This window comes from Poecilia latipinna, unplaced genomic scaffold, assembly GCF_001443285.1.
Source record: "Poecilia latipinna isolate Pla-1442-1.1 unplaced genomic scaffold, P_latipinna-1.0 Scaffold721, whole genome shotgun sequence".
Lineage (NCBI taxonomy): Eukaryota > Metazoa > Chordata > Actinopteri > Cyprinodontiformes > Poeciliidae > Poecilia > Poecilia latipinna.
The window spans coordinates 97,286-114,580 of NW_015113337.1; the positions used below are offsets into that span (position 1 = coordinate 97,286).

General features: G+C 41.0%; 1 protein-coding gene across 4 annotated transcripts in view; it reads left to right on the top strand.

Moving 5' to 3' along the window:
• The first annotated feature begins 9,792 nt into the window (after window positions 1-9,792).
• The window catches only part of sez6l (seizure related 6 homolog (mouse)-like), a 78,557-nt gene continuing 71,054 nt past the window's right edge, over window positions 9,793-17,295 (top strand). For 2 of the 4 annotated variants that reach the window (XM_015045328.1, XM_015045329.1), the window contains exon 1: window positions 9,795-10,148. In XM_015045328.1, the coding sequence (XP_014900814.1) occupies window positions 10,058-10,148 (91 nt within the window). In that variant the 5' untranslated portion in view covers window positions 9,795-10,057. Of the gene's footprint in view, window positions 10,149-17,295 lie in introns of all 4 variants that reach the window. The other 2 variants (XM_015045330.1, XM_015045327.1) reach the window with 2 other exon arrangements.

Genomic DNA, 17,295 nt, shown 5'->3' on the forward strand with positions numbered 1-17,295 from the left:
TGTTTATCACAGACATTAAAACATATACAAAGTACAAACAAATGTAGAATTCATTTTGAGTCCACGTATGAGGACAGTAAGTGACGATGGGAAAGTAAAGTGGAACTCCTTGTTTTTTCATACAAACCTGGCAACTAAAACAGATTCTATTCCATTTTCAAAAGGCCCATCCATCCATCCATCCATCCATCCATCCATCCATCCATCCATCCATCCATCCATCCATCCATCTTGAAGGATTGTTTTGTTAGACTAACAGGCCCAGAAGGGAAAACCAAGTATCCTCATGTTTAATCAAATTACATTTGTCTGATAATAAAATTAGTTAATGTTTGAATGTAACAAAATAAAGTAAAACAAGAAATCTATAAGGACTCGTATACTTTTCATAGCACTGTTGTACTTCTGTGGCAGCATTCTGTGGAAAGCAATGAATGCGCCGCGGAACAACGAGCGCTCATTAGGAGCTGAACAGCTGCACATTAGGTGTGCCACATCAGTGGAGGAGCGTCCTCTGTGATTACATCCCCGCTGCATCAGATCCTCTCAGCTCCATCCGGGCTGAGCAGGAGTCCCGTTCACTGAGCCTGCTGCTGCTGCTGCTGCTGCTGCTGCTGCTCTAATTGGAACAGGACCGGGGTCTCCCTCTGACTCAGATGCGTCTCATATCAACTCATGCAATCAAACACGCTGTCAGCAGTGAACGACTTCGGTTAAATCCTGTTTTCCCCGAGACTTGCTAATAAAATTGATGAGGCAATAAAATGCGCGTACCGAAAGCATTCCTTAGATGAGTGAGTCTCGGTTCATATCAGGTTTTTCTAGGTGAAATCTGACTGACTGCAGGCCGGTGTCACCAAATGTTGCTTGTTAGAGAGTCTTAACGATAAGAGGAGCAATGCAGGTTCTCCACTTTAGCAAATCTTCTCTGCCTCAGGGCATCTCATGCTGAGAGCTGGAAACCCCCACTGCCACAGTCTGCATTGCAGGATGTGTATTGAAGTCAGGAGATTCATTTGTATGGACAGTTATATAGGCTGAGCAGCACTAAAATAATGTTTTATATGTAATATAAAGTTATTAAAAACAGAAGATGATGTTGATAGGCAATGGTGTCAAAGCAAGTGGATATATAAACGCATTATTTGTTTTTTGTAATGCACGGGAACCTAAATCTATGTTTTCTCAAACACAAATACAGTTCTCTCAAATCTTCTCTTTTTATAAATAATCGTTTACAGTGATATTAAACAGCAAAGAGCATAAAAATGTTTTCCCAGATATCCAGTTAAGTCTGGGCTTTAGAGCATTACCAACATCTGGTAACTAAGGGTGATTTTTTTTCCCTCTGAAGCCCCATTGGAAACTAAAGGAACTAAAGAAAATAAAAAAAAATCTCAATATTACATAAAGGATCCCTGCACACAACATTTATCCATATCAGACTTTTTAAAAAGCAAGAAACAAAACAACTTTGCACTTTAGAAAGAAGTTTATTATCTATTATTATCTATTTAAAAAAAAAAAAGCATCACAGTGCTGAAGTGACTCCCAGTCTGCAGCTGCTGGTCCACTTTGTGTGACCTGCTCTGCACCACTGACTGTCTGCTGCTGGATCCCAGACAATAATTACATGTTGGTTTGCAGTTCATCATAAAACAGAATTTTGCTCCTAATGTAAACGAGCTTCAGTTCATCATTGAGGTCTACAAACTTTTTTTGCCTTGTTCTGTCTCACCTGTTTGCGAACTGCTATCTTTTGCCACAGCAAACAAGAAGCTGTGACCTACAGGCCTCTGCTGTGCAGTACAACGGAGCCATGTGCTGTCTACATCTCAAGGCAAAGGCTTAACGACCCCCTACTTCACCCCCCGCCTTCCTTCTCACAGGAATTTGTAAAGAAAACACAACAGCGGCAGGAGAGCTAGGACCAATGGCTGTAAAGTAAAGAGATAAAAGAGATGAGATTGGGCTTAAGATGGAGATGGAGGAGAAGGAGGGATTGTAGATTACAAAGAGAATCAGATAGGATGAGGATAGATGAGACAAGGAGTGAGCCGGGGACGGTTGGTGGGGGGAGTGATGCTTCTCAGAACGAACGATATCTCTCCTCCCTCTAAAGCCGCCGTCTAATCATTTCATTCTTTGTTTGGCAGAGATGGAGGAGACACGCAGCTCTGACTGCCTCAGCACATAAAGGCAAAAGTTTAGGAGTTTTATACGTGGCACTGATGATTCTGTTCAGTCGAAAGATGGTACAAAACAGCAGAATGGTATACCAATAACATGACTATGTCTTTTGTAAATGTGTATATAAAGTACAGAATGGGAAATGGGGATATTTTTGTGGTTAGGACAGAGAATCGGTTTACAATGTTGGACAAAAATGAGTAATGACTTAAAAAGCCATAAAAGTGGCCTCATGTGAAAAGTAAATGCTGCCACTGTTGGTGGCAACATCAGCCATGCAGTGGTACCGATAACTGGAAATGAGTCTTTAAAGGGGCAGTATGTAACTTTTATTTAAAAACAAACAAAAGAAAAGTATTTGTTGATACTGTCACTATGTTGTGATAGGATGGTGTGAGACAGATTATCTGAGAAAAAAAATCAAGCTCCTCTAAATTCTTCCAGTGCAAGCTACAATCAACCAATCGGAGCCAGGGGGCGGGTCTTAGTGTTGTCAATCAAGCCTGCGTGTGCAAGAATGGCATATCACTCAAGTTTATGTGTGGGAAAACAGACAAGCGAGTTATTTTTGACAATATAGTGTACATGCGTAAAAAAATTTAAAAAAAAAAGCCAGTTATTGAGTCAGTGCCTGGTATCTGAGACCCAACTATGAGCCATGCTGCCTCCAGTGCTGCGGTGACAGAGCGGGGTGGGGATGGTGAACGCTGTGGGCTCACCGTAGAAACGGCTGTCAACTGTCCTCACTTAGACAGAGACATTTAGTATTTGAAAAAGCACTTGTGTGAGCTGAGCAGTGAAAACTCAGCTTTCAAAGTCTGGGAGCGCCGAAGCTGCTCTGTGGAAAATTGGACTTCTTCGTGCCAAGAGAATTTGTCTTGCCTGTGTAATGAGCTTTAAACGCTTAAAAATGAAGTCGGGCAAGGCAACAGTGTGCCACACTAGCAAGAGATATGCTAGGGGTGGCCTGCCATCTGTTAGCAGATCACTCTATCTGCAGTGATTCCTTATCAACAGGAGGCACAAACTCCTCCTGAACACAGAATACACAAAACAGATTTCATGAACGTTTCTACAGTGGATATTTCCACTTTGTATTACTGATGGGCCACTTTATTAATGAAGATGACTTGCTAAAGTTCAAAGCAAAGGTCAGAATGGGAAAGAAGGAGGATTTTAGTGACTGTTAAGGTGGCATGTTTGCTGGTGCAAAATAAGACGTGCAGAATAAACTAGTTCACGCAAAAATGTCACAGTTTGCACTGTTACAAAATATATCACCAGTAAGGTCCGGTTTATACAACTTATCAGCAAGAAAGGTTTTAGTGTTTAGTCACTCTATGCCAAAGTTATGATAGACAACTAAAACTAACATAATAACAAAAACTTCAATTGAAAAAATATTTCTATTAACTGAAATAAATAAAAACTATAACTAACTGAAACGATACCATAAGTTTATAAAGCTAACTAAAATATACTGAAATTATAGCTATAATATCCTTAGTTTTAATGTTTATGAGTCTATTTATTAGCCTTTTGAACTGATGTCAAATTGATTTTTCTCTTTTCCCAGCTGTCAGCTGTCCATATATCTCACTTCTCCATTCTCCTCCTGGAGGCGCTGAGCTTTTATACGCAAAATGCCAACAGCAAAAGCTGGGAGAAAACAGCAGGGTGAGCTGCTGTTCAACAATAATAATAAGGTTTCTAAAAATGGTATCTCCTGTTCATTACCCAAACAATGTAAACATAATCACAATGCAACATTTTGACCTTTTTTGAATTCTGCACCTAAAATTAACCAAGGTATGAAAAACTAAAACTACCACGATAATTAATAAAAACTAAACTAAAACTAAACAATATCTAACTAATAATAACTAATAAAAAAGTAGCTAACACACTGTAAAAACTGAATTATTCAAAAGTTACAACAAAATCAAACTGCAATACAAACCCTCTGCTCTCAGCATTAATAAATCCCACAGCTTACATGAACTTTGACCTGAGTGAAGTTGCCCACCCGTCCCCCCCATCTTCTTCAAATCAGACAAAATTGGTGTCAAATGTTTGTGCTACGTTTGTGCAGCAAAAAATTCTCATTTGTGCTACTATCATTTGAAATATATTAAGAAATTTTGTTGCACAGACATAGTCACGTTGATTGGCACCAATTTAGTCTAATTTGAAGAAGGTGGGGTTGGGGGGAGAGGGGGGCATCGTTGACCTTTCATGACCTCTGGTAATATTTCTTAATATTTCTAAAGTTATAGTGGCACAAACAAGAATTTTTGCTGCATATACCAGCACAAACTTTTGACACCATTTTTGTCCGATTTGAAGAAGGTGGGGGGGCCAACCTTACTCCGGTGAATTTTGTTGAGATTTGTGAGATTGACAAAGGAGGCGCGGCTGCAGACTGATTCCAGTATTATTGCTGACAAAGTGAAATGAGTGAGAGGCACACTATATTTTCTCTGTCAACTATTAACATCACTGGCAGAGAACATAAACCGAGCCTTCAGGCGGCTCAGTTTAACCTTGAGAAAAAGTCGGCGGTTGTTTGGATTCATGGCAGAATCATGATCACCTGCAGCGCTGGAGAACACGACGCTCAGCTTTGCTGGAGCCGCTCGGCATTTCTCAGCCGCTGCATTTATCTTTTAACCACCTGCAGATTCCCGCTTTTTAATTGGTTCCCGTTCCCTCTGGTTGGTAACTCATTTCAAGTAGCCAAGTGAATCACCTGCTCGGCGCCCAGCAGCAGGAACACACGGCTGCAGCAGAACATAGAGGAGCATTGAGCAGCCACAGAGCCAGATTGTTTCCCCTGGACTTAGAATGGAGCGCATCAAATAAAACAGAAATGCTTCCAATAGACTCAGAGTTATTCCTGGTGCTGCTCTGGATCTCTCTGTGGAGGGATTTATTATGTTTTGGTTGTTTAACACGTTTCAGATCAACTTCATGCTTTTGATTAAACCTTCTTTCCAACTTAAAGCTATAAATAACCGCAGAACAAACTGGCAGTATCAAAGCACGCATCTGAGGCGTTTCCTTTTGATACAATATTTTAGTACATTTTTAAGTTGAGTAAAAATAACACAACAGCAGCTCAGGAAAATGAAATGCTTTTCTCCATGTGTTCTGTTTGCATTACCTGACTCTGAGCCTCGTCTATCCCTGACACTGATTGCTGCAACCTTCCACCTCCCTCCTGTCACGCTGCTTTCCTGGAACTGAAGTAGAGCTGCTTTGCTGTGAGCTGTTTAAAAGTCTGAAGTTGAGCAACTCATGCAGGAAAAAAATGAGCAGATAATTCTGCATTGGAAATGATTATTATTATTATTTTTTGTAATTGGTATGGTGTAACATCCTAATCTTAAATGATGTGTTTTCATTTGCTGTAAGCAGACGTTCATCATAATTAACAGGAATAAAGGAAACATCAGGTTGTGTATAATTAATCTACACAATATGTTTCACGTTCATCCACACACACACGCGCACACACACACACACACACACACACACACACACACACACACACACACACACACACACACACACACACACACAATCACTCTCGCATAGTATTCTATATTCACTTTTCTCCTGCATTGACTTCTGTTCATTTAACCTGAGCCTGACCTTTAACCTAAAGCCTAACCACAAAGCAGAACTCCTTCCTATGCAGCCTTGGCTTTGGGCGTTTTCTATTTTTTTTTCTTAATTCCTTCTCACCTGATAATATTTCATGTAGAAAGTGTAGCTAGCACCAATAGGAAACTAAAAGTAACACTGAGAAAGACGACATTTGAATGATAGAACATTTTACTTCTATTCAAGAGAAACTAAAAATACAGTGATTTGCACTGCTGTGTAAAATAGATTTTTTTTTTAGCTTTACATAATGGTATAATGCTATTTCCTCATCAGAAACACACCTGGAGTTTTGCTTTGATTCTTTCATGAAGGTTTGAGAAATCCTTTAATCTCCACGGCAACTATCCAGCTGTGCAAAACGCCTGGGTGGACCTAGCTCCGCCTTCGAGACGCAGCTCCTCCTCTGAACTGCAGTTTCCAAGTTTCTGCCTCACACAGCAGCCCTCCTCTCAACTCCTCCACTCAGGTCCTTCAGACTAGCCAGCAGCAATTAGCAAACACCTGGTGGAACTGCTTATCTGCTGAGCTCATTATAGGAGCAATGCTGGTAAAAATGTTGTTAAAGGGTTAATAGGGGAGCCATGTTGTGATGACTTCCTGAAGGCGGAGTTTCAGAAAGAGCAGGAGTTTCTTAAAGAGACAGAGACCCAAATTCAAGGCATTAAATTACAAAGTTAAATTTGATATATACAGCATTTCTAAAACAACTGAATGTGACACAGTTATTTGAATATGCTATAAAATGATAGTATAACATAATTATTTGTTAATTGTGCTATGAAATGGCCCTTTTTGCCTGGACATACGTAATACTGCCCCTTTAAAAGAACACATGAAACGTCTTGATCTCCTTCAGTCACATTTATGTCACTGTTTCCATGTTGCAGGTTTACAAATTGCATTTTTTCAGATGGCTAATGCTGAACATAAACACTGAAACAGGAAGTCAATTAGAATAATGATCTCTGAAGTTTTTAGAGACAAAATGATGGAGTATCGACCACATCCTTTAATTAGCAAGAGGCTAACAGAAGCAGATACGCTGCTGTTACTGGTGCTGTTGCTGAAGATGATGCTGCAGCTGGTGGTGCTGCAGCTGGTGGTGCTGCGGCTGGTGTTGCTGCGGCTGGTGGTGCTGCGGCTGGTGGTGCTGCGGCTGGTGATGCTGCGGCTGGTGGTGCTGCAGCTGGTGGTGGTGCAGCGCTCCTCCTACAGTCTCATTGAATCTGGTTATCCCCATTTTGTCCCTGTAATGTTTAAATGACATTATAATGCATGACTAATTGCATTGTGGTGGACAATTTTATTATCCTGCAATATATTCTGGCTTTAATAATTTATTGGTTATGTCATGTTATGTCTTTACTCTAAGTGCTTACGAACTCTCTCCAGATGAACCTGTCTGGGCTGCACAGCCAAGGATAGACGCTGTTTTCGGCAGCTGCATGGGAGCTAGACTGTCTCTGTTTGGGATTCCTTATCTTCAGTGTGAAACCTGTGTGTGGTCTCTGTCTGACACACACAGCCCACTCTGAGCCTGACTTGGAGCTTTAATCTGACCTCTTCTCCAGTATTTGACCTTGTGGCTATCATGTCACGCCTATGGTATGAAACAAACCTGACTGAGTGATTTTCACTTGACAGCGCCTGGCAATTCATTTTTTCCACAGCACAGAAATGACATAATCATCAGTGTTGAGATGGTTTTCTTTTGACTGGCAATTTGTTTTAATGAGGGAATTCTGAATGAACCTTCAAACAAATTGTCGAGTCACTATTAAAACTGCACTATGCTGAAAAACCCCCAAGCTACTACAACCCTGGTAATGTGTAAAATGCCCCAGGTGGAATGAGGAAGTTAACCCACGGCTTGCTCTGCCACAGCAAAGGTCAGCCAGCCGAGCTGAGGAGTGTGTGTGAAATGATGGGGCAGCGTGTGCAACACCACACTCTAACTCACAGGGCTTCTGTCACATCTGCTTTCATTTGTTTGAGCACACATTGTGCAGGACTTGTGGAACCACAGTGTGAACAGGCAAAGTAACAGATAACTCAGCTCTGGGACTTGATCCGTAGCTACACTGAAGCAGCGTAAAAATAACCACCTAATATTTCAGCGTGTTTTTTTTCTTCCGTTGAAATTCTCTGTCATGACATGGTTACTGTTGTTGACATGTTTCAGTTTGTAATTTTATGTCGCCTTCATTGTAAATAACAGGGTCGTGCATCTCCAATATGATGCATATGTTGATACACATTTTAGATACTTTGACAGAAAAAAATCATGTGAAGCAACACAATTTGTCCTCTGATTCACTGATTTCAGAGTGTTGTGATCTGATGGGATTTGGTTTGACTCAATTGAGTAAAACAAAGCAAAGAAATGATACTGAGCAGTGGAGTATCTCAACAAAACAACAGCCCAGGTGCTTTTCAGATACACTGCGCTGGGCTGCCCAATAAGAAAATAAATAAGCACTAAAATCAAAATAATTCACTGAAGACAGGCTACAGTTCCTCAGAATCCTTGCTACATTAATAACTCTGTGGGTATATAATCATATATGCTATCAAAATGTATCAATAAAAACAAAACATGGATTTTATTCTGCAACCTATTAGGTTATGTCTTCTCACTTGAGTGGTAGTAGGCGTGCCAGTCAAGCTTTTATGAATGTTTGAATAACTGGGCAGCAAACAGACAGGTATGCAAACCAAACTTGTCATTTTATTTGATATCTTTTACTGAGGGAAGACACTGTGGTGGTGGACAGCAGCCGTCAGTCAGAACGACTAACAGCCCTCGGCGTAATCACAGATTTCCAGCAAACACTTTAAACAAAGTAAGAAGATTAACACTTATAAACTTTTTAAGTATGATTAGAAAGACACCAAATATCGCATTAGGACATCCTTCATGGCACCTCGATATGGTTAAGTGACGTAGTTGCAAAGGGTCAATAAAGCCCTGGGCTGAACACACAGCCTTGTGGGATGCCGGTGTTGATGGAAAGAGTGGAGGAAGTTTGACTGCCTGAACTCACACTGTGCAAATCCAGTTGCATAGAGCATTGATTGGTTTTTCCAGATTGTCCTTGGGCGTGACTCTGTGTGTGTGCGTGCGTGCGTGCATGCGTGTGTGTTGTGTGTGTGCATGGTTGTTTATTCTAAGCATCTCTGTGTTGCCGTGGTGATTTGTCCTTGATGTACCTCTGCGACCTTGCAAGGACAAACGGGTACAGATGATGGGTGTATACTTTTCATTCTTATTTTTGCTCTTCTTCTTCTTCTTCTTCTTCTTCTTCCTATTGCTATGATTAATCAATAAATTAACATAAAGTTTAGTTACTTAGCAACACAAAGCATACATAACAACTTACTTTGCAGCAGAATGCTGTAAAATTTGTCTCAAATCTCTTGACCACTGGGACTCAGCCATTTGCTAGAAGTACACAGTTGCACTTTGCTGCACTGTGAGCAGTGAGTACTTTTCGCTTGAAATCCAGATGCTGAGTTTTAATTTTGATACTAAACGCCATGCGGCAGCCTCCTCTGAAGGCTTCCCAGCGGTCAGCATTCATTAACCTGCACAGTGTTCAGTCTTGCTCTGGTCTACATGGAGGCGGTTGCGGTGGTGGATTCCCACAGTGAAATACAACCAGCCTACTCAAACAGATTACCAGCTCGGCATGAGGAAGCTCCTCACTCAACCCATCCATCGCCTCATCCCTCCTGCAAATCTTTCCTCTCTTTCTATCTTATATAAATGTTCAGCCCATCACCCCTGACACACACAAACACACATTCTCGCTCCCTCGCTCTCTCCAAAACAAAGTTTCATTATCATTAGGGTCATATTGTGTGTGTGACTGTCAGTGTGTGTATGTGTGTGTGATAGAGAGAGGGAGAGAGGGAGAGAGAGAGGGGTGAACGGTAGGGAGAGAGGGAGGCTGCTTGTGACTGAGAATGTGAGAGAGGACAACACCGACGGATCGGTGGCAGAAAGCAGGAGGCGCTGCTTGCAGTCAGGAGGATGCTCCTCTGACATGCGGACTTTCTCTGACGCCACCGGCTCTACCTGACCGCCGACAAGCCCGCTCAACACACCAGGGAGCTCGTGGTTTTATTTTCTCCTTCCCACAGTCTCCCCGCCGCCGCCGCCGTCGCTCTCTCTTCCCCCGGACCGGCTTCTATCGACATGCCGCCGGCTGCCCGCTCGGTCCCACTCCGCGGCACCTTGCCTGCGGTGCTGTGGGTCTGGCTGCTGTGGAGCAGCGTCTCAGCAGGAGGTAAGGATTTTTCTTTTTTCATTATTATTGTCGGATGCTGCTCTTTAATCCTGTTGTAGCAGTGTTTTTAAACTCCCATCATCTGTGTCTCGGATTGCGTCCAAGCAGATCGAGAGCAGCTTGAGTTCAGTTCTCGGCGCATCACCAACTCGCATTTTCTTTTTTTTTTTTTCTGGGCATCCCCGGCTTGTTTTCGAGTCAAATGGTGGGAGGTTTCGAGTGGATGGGGAGGGAGTCTGAAACAGACCTTTGAAGTCTTGAAATAAATGCAGGCTATTTACAGCGAGAGCGACTCAAACCACCGAGCGAATTTTTTTTTTTTTTGGCTCGAGCGGTCCGGGGATGTGCGCGCACGCTTCCCTTAAGCCGAGGAATGCGCGCGGAGCGGAGCCCACTCGTGTGCGTGGGAGCCTCGATCAGGCAGCAGCAGGGTGAATGCAGAGGAAGAGATCACCTGTCAACAGGCGCTGCAGTTAGACTGGCAGACTGAGCATCAGCAGGAAAAAATAGCAAAATAGAAGAACGAAGTTACACTTAATACTCACGAAGAGAAAATCTTTCCAAATACTTCTGTAGCTGCGTCTCCATTAAAAACTCGGCGAATTTTGGGAAAAACAAAACAAAACACTATTTCACATTTGCAGAAGAAACGCAATCAAAATCACAAGTGAATAAGTTTTCAAACGATAATTCATTAAAAAAAAAAAAAATGCTTTACCATGATCCTCCTACTTCCTGTCGTCGTCTTCGTCGTTTGCACCAGTGGTAACATCCAGTTGTTGATCGTGACTGGTGTGATGCGAAAATTGTGTTTCCATTGCAGTTTTGCGAAATGAGCCAATTTTTATATGGCCAATAAACCACCTAATCATAGCATTACATTTTTTTTTTTTTACCAGAAACATTTTTTTTTAAATTGGCGTCTCTGTTAATCAAATTTATTTTTGAAAAATAAAATTGCACAATCCTATGATCTATGGAAATGCAGCTAGTGACATGGAGGATGTTTGTTTGGCTTTCTGTTTTTAAGTGGCTCTTTGGACCTCTTAGTATATAGTTCTTAATTGTCATGAGGTGTGTTGGTTGGTGATGGTGAGGAGAGACGCTGAGACCCAGGTTATGGTGATGATGATGAGTTTAATGGAGAAAATGCTCACACAGTCCAAAACAGGCGGCACGGTAGAGAACTAGCACACAGCTAAATACCGGTAGCTACTGAATGACAGGACTGAAAACGAGAGCTGACACTACCAGGACTATACAGTTCTACTGGCAAGAAAACGTAAGACAAACTTAGCCATACGTAAGACAAGGACCCGATGAAGAACACAGACAACAGGTGAGACTAAATACACACGAGGTAATCAAGGGAATGAGACACACCTGGGAGACAATCAACGGGGAGGACAGGACAGAGACTCACATGGAAACAGAATCACACAGAAAAACTCAAAACTAAACACACAGAAACACGGACCATGACATTAATAACATGGGAAAAATTTATAAACCAGCTAATATTTTTAAGCATTGAATTTCCACAACAGAATGTCACTAATAGAACCAGCAACATGTTTTTATGTCAGTTTTTCTTGTCATTGGATTGAAAAGTGTCTTCAGTATATTTTCCATTGAAAATCAACATCAAGCAGAAGAAAATTTATTTATCCTCTTTTCGTAAGTGTTTTGTCTGTTCTTTATTTACATATTTAAGCTAAGACAAAGTAGTGGGTATTTAATATTGACAATGCATTTCCAGCAGCAGATGTTCATCAGAATTATAAGTCGTCTTCTTTAGATTATAAAGGTTGCAGATTCATGTTGGAATCCTACCTTGCTGATGTGGAGGTGGATACATGACGTCCATGTTCACAGCTTTCCTTTTTGGATGCAACATTTCAATAAGAAAAATGCAAACAAACGCATGAAATGGTAATGTTTAGGAAAGTTTGCTCTGCTGAGCATTTCCTCCTGGTCAGCTGAGGCGATCAAAATAACTTCGGTTGATACAGTTTTCTTCATCTCTAACTGGGGCATCCCTCCGGTCTGGAGCCAAACTCAGGCTCTGCAACTAGCATGATTACAGCATGCTGGGGATGATGGTTGTGACACAGTTATGGAGAAAGTGTTTTATGCAAAGGAGTCTTTTGCTGTAGCCTCATTAAAGATTTGTGGTGCATGATCATTGTGGTTCAAGCTGTAATCACTGAGGACAGCAGCATATTCTCCACAAACAGATCCGTTCTGCCTCTGATGCCAGTAAAGAAACATTCAAACAGACGTTGGATTGTGACATTGTTGCTTGCAACTCTTTTAGACCTCTGGTACGATCATCTACATCAGGTGTGGTTATCCACTGCAACGGGTCTCGATATCTTGTTGGTATACCTCTATTGTATTCATGACAGTTGAAAACAATTTTTTGCAATCTTAACATACGCAACAAATATTGTGATGATGACGTATGGTGACGGAAGTTCATCTATTGTTATAAACTCTTACTCTCCGTTTTTGGCATGAGCCAATACTTGTGGATGCAGCTAACCAAACAAAGGTGATAGCAGCTGCATCTACAAAAAATAAACACAAGCAGCATATTCATTTTTGCGTATGACGTTAACGCTGAATTCATGTTGAATTTTGCATGCCTTATCTACCACTGTGGCCAGAGGTGGGCCAAGGTGCAGGCAATGTCCATTTGTGACCTACACTGAGGTTCAGGATTGATGTATTTTTCAGTGGAACATCACTTCAAGTTATTTGGGGTTGATGAGCCTATTTGCAGATTTTGTTTTATACATCATATCAAAACTATGTGAAACAAAATGCAGCTTGTGAAGCTGATATATGTAGCTGCGATGGTGTTTGACATGCTATTGGCTGTTTACAAAGCAGCAAATTCAGGTGTGCCATTCATTTCATTTTCCTTGGTGTTAATTGGCTGCTCCTCAGCAGATATAAGGAAGACCATATGGATGTTAGGTTCTGTTGTAGTACTAAGGTTTTTTTTCCACTGTCCTTACTAATGCATATTGTATATTTGATGTGTATTAGAAGGAGTCAAGTATTCATTTTTCAACTACTTGTGTGTGGGTGTTGTCTCTAACCTGGAGGTCAACTACATACATGATAACCAAAAATTATGGCTTTATTTCAAAATCTCTGAGTTGGTAACAAAATGCATGACTTTTCAGGTCGACATACTTATAATATCTGACTTGTCAGTTTTGTCATTTTTGAGGTTCGTAGTGTTGATTAAAGACAATACAGGGAGATGTGCTTTGCTGTCCAAAAAAAAAGAAAGAAACAAAAACAAAAAACAAATTCACCTTGTGGACTTATTGTGTTAAAGTCATCAAACTTTTTTATGTTGATCTAAATGTGTTCTAACATGAAAGCCTTTCTGTCTCCCTGGGGCACAAATATGATGTGACACAGAGGCCCTTTCCTCTTAGCCACCTGGAAAGATGAAAAAAAAATATGGCTTTCAAATCAGACAGATGTACATTCATGTTCATAGGATGGTAAATTACTACTTTGTGTAAAACAATTGGGTCTGTGTGAGAGAAGACTGGCAAACAACCCAGGATTACATTGTTACCATGAAGAAAAAACCCAAAACAAAACAATGACTTACCAACCAGTCAGTTTGGGAGGCATGTCCTACCACCACAAATGTAGAACTGAGTTTACTGAGGCAGCCACACGCTTTGGTCAGATGGGTCTAAGATTTAGTTAAAAGACGATATGTTGAAAAGTCACATTATGCTAACCAGGGCTCTAATGGTTCATCGACTTATTTGAGTACCTTATTAAAATTCCTCAATTTTAATAAGGTAAAATAAGGTAAGCATAGAGGCAGAAAAACGATCTGCCTCTATGCTTCTCTAAATTATGTTTAACTATTTAGCACACTGTGTCAATCAGTGAGCTAAAGTGTGCTAAGTGCTATTAGCACAATGTAGAGGGACCAAACGTCATCGTTTTTCAGGGCGCCAATTCTTGAGAAACTTCCCTAACTTGTTCTATTACGAAATCAACTACAACTGATGTCTGACAAAGTAATGAAGTCGTCTTACATCCTACAGAGTTCACATATACCAGCTTCCATGTTGCTCCAAATGAAACCAGGAACACAGTGGGCTTTATGATAGAAATGATTTTAATGAGATTGACTACTTTCTCTTAAAACTGATAAGATGTCTTGCAATATTACATATACTTTTAATATGCTGGTCATCACATCATGACTTTTATACATAGATATAGAAAATACATCATAATCAACTTGCTTTGCTTTTACTGAACAGAACTTTATTAAAGGTATTTATAGTAGCCTATTGATTATGATGTTATGCAGCTCATTTGGTTTTATTTGTGTATTTAGGTGAAACATTTAATAGACAGAGGTAACATGTTCACTGCATTTGCAATAAAAGACACGAGTCAAAAATAAATAAAAGACCAATTAATAACTTCATGTATGAAATACATTTGAATTTCTTTCAAATTAAATTCAACTCTTGTTGGACACAATTGTGGAAATGTAGTGGGTGTGGTAATATAGGCTATTAAATCTTTAAGTGCTTTCTATGACTACAAACAACAATGCAGCTCTGTGTCTCTGCTCAGAGCTGCATTGAATGCACATAACTTTCAATTTCAGGGAATGTCATCATTCAGTTCTTTTAGTTTTAATTTCAACACCATGTGAGTGAGCTGTCACACAGCCATCAGTCATAACTTTCCTCCTGCGCCTTTCAGTAATTCCCTCGTTGAACAAACGCTCCTGTGTGAACCGGCCTCTGTGAAGCTGAGCTCTTAAATCATGTCTGCCTGGGAGGAGCTGCCTCTGTGCCCTGATGATGCACAAACGTGTCAAAGTTTCAGCCGAGAAATCATCGATATCTTCTCAGCCAGGCATCAGCCTACTTGTTAATCCACGCCACTTCATTGTTGACGCGCGGCGGTTCGATCTACACGCGCTCAGTCTCTGCGTCTTGCTCTGCATCGCTGGGTTCATCCCACCGCCGGCGTCTGGGCTTAATGAGCTCCTCCAGCAGAGACCCGATGTCATCCAGCCGGTTCAGGGAACGTGTCTGTGTGTGTGTGTGTGTGTGTGTGCGTGTGTGTGTGTGTGTATGTGTGTGTGCGTGTGTATGCATGTGTTTGTGTGTTAAATTTGCACGTTGTTGACATGAGCATAAAGTTGGGGCCCGATCGCTGCTTGCTCTGATTTCTCAGGGTTAGAGCGATAATGTTGTATAGAAGGCAGCCTGATGATGGGTGAGCGGAGAAGAGAAAGCAGATCTAGCTGCGGTTTGGATCCGGTGAGCAATGTGCAGCAACGTGCAGCAACGTGCAGCAACATGCAGGCTGCCCCTGGAACTGTTGCACATCCTCTCCAGCAAAAAGAAGCAAAAGCTCACCCTGCTCCTGATCCGCCATTCTCCTCTCATCTCATCACCTCCGCTCTGGTCTTCAGCTTCCTTCCTCTGGTTCTTCTTCATCCTCTGAGCTCATCTTCCATCTCCCCCCCACATCCCCGCCTCCCGTTTCTTGTGAGCTGAGAGGAAAAATAGAACTGAGGGGAGATTGTCTCTTCTGCTTGACTAACCCGAGCCTTATTACACAACCAGATCCCTAGGCTGCGAACTTTTGAGACTATATTGTGCCAAGTAAGCATCAGAAACAGGCAAAGAAACAGAGTTGTAGAAGAAACATGAAGGCAGGTTTGAGGGAGGAAAGAAAGAAAACAGGGTAGAATATGAAACATAAACCTTCAGTCTGTCACTGCTGATGCTGTGTTTATATCATGCACACAGCCAGTCACACGTACAACACATAGTAGAGGCTCGTAGTTGTGAATTTTCAAAGTTCTTTACAAATTAGGATCTGTGGAAAGTATTTGTATTTAGTTCCCCTTTATTAAATAAAATCCTGTGCAAACAGTGGCCTTCAGGAGTCAGTAACAGAGAAGTTTAAAACAAAATCCCATTAGTCTGTCATCTGAAAACTAGACAAGAGCAAGGCACAACTGAAAATTACGACAGCGTATTAGGTCCACTCTAGATAGAAGGGAAAACCTTGGAAAATTCAGAGTTTAAAAAGTCAAAAAAATTGCTAGAAAATAAAAAGAAAAAACTCTGAAATTTTGAGGCTAATCTCAGAAATATTCTGGAAAAGACTTGAAGTTGTACGTTTCAAAAGAGAGCAGGCTCTCTTCAAAACCGTTTCACAGTGGAAGCTTTTGTAGCTACAAACATTTTAGTAAGAGTTTGTTGAACCAATTCTCCTCCAGTATCCATTGTCCTCAGTTTCTTAACTGTAAATATGTCACCCACACATTGCAAATAATTCAATTTTGAATTTCACCATATTGAACATTTTCATTTTTCAGCTTAAATGCAGTGGTTTTGTTTTTGGATGTTTGGTCGGCATTAACAACAGAGTGGAAGCCAAAGTAATGTTTTGGTTTCTTAAACTACTCATGTCAGGTGGGAACAGCTGCTGTAAATCACGTCTGATGTGACTGAGGTTCAGGAAGCAGAGTACTTGTGCCGAGTAGCAGGTTGGATGAGTGTGTTAATGGGAAACATTGTAAATAGACTGTGAAAAGCTTTTAAAAACACCCACAATTGTTAAAAGTCAGATAGGCAAAGCTGTATTCTAACTGAGAACAAGTAAAAAAAACAAAAACAAAACGGTTTTAGAGATAAATTTCCATAATGTGATTTTTTTTTGTTGTTTAAAATGGCTAAAGGGTCTATCAAGACAAAAGCAGGCAGCTGTGACAGAAACCATCAGGAAGTTGTCCTGATTCCTTTTTAATCAGGTCCTGCTGCAGGTGGGCTCAGAGGGTTTTAACCTTTCATTTCTCACAGAGCCCCCAAGAACAGAAGCTGCTCATTAGCATGCTTATTCAGGCCTCTGTGTTCCTAATGAAGAACTTATGCTGTGGTTTTGGATGAGGCATAAAGCAGCAGAGTAGATTTAAACGACTGCTGCTGATGTTTGTCAGGTTTTCGCCTAATAACTAAAGATTATCTGCATGTTTTATTAGTGCATACAATATTTTCATTACTATTGTGTTCTGAAGGTTTGTGGACCTGCAAGTGTTAAGAATCTAACAGGAGACTCTAGAACA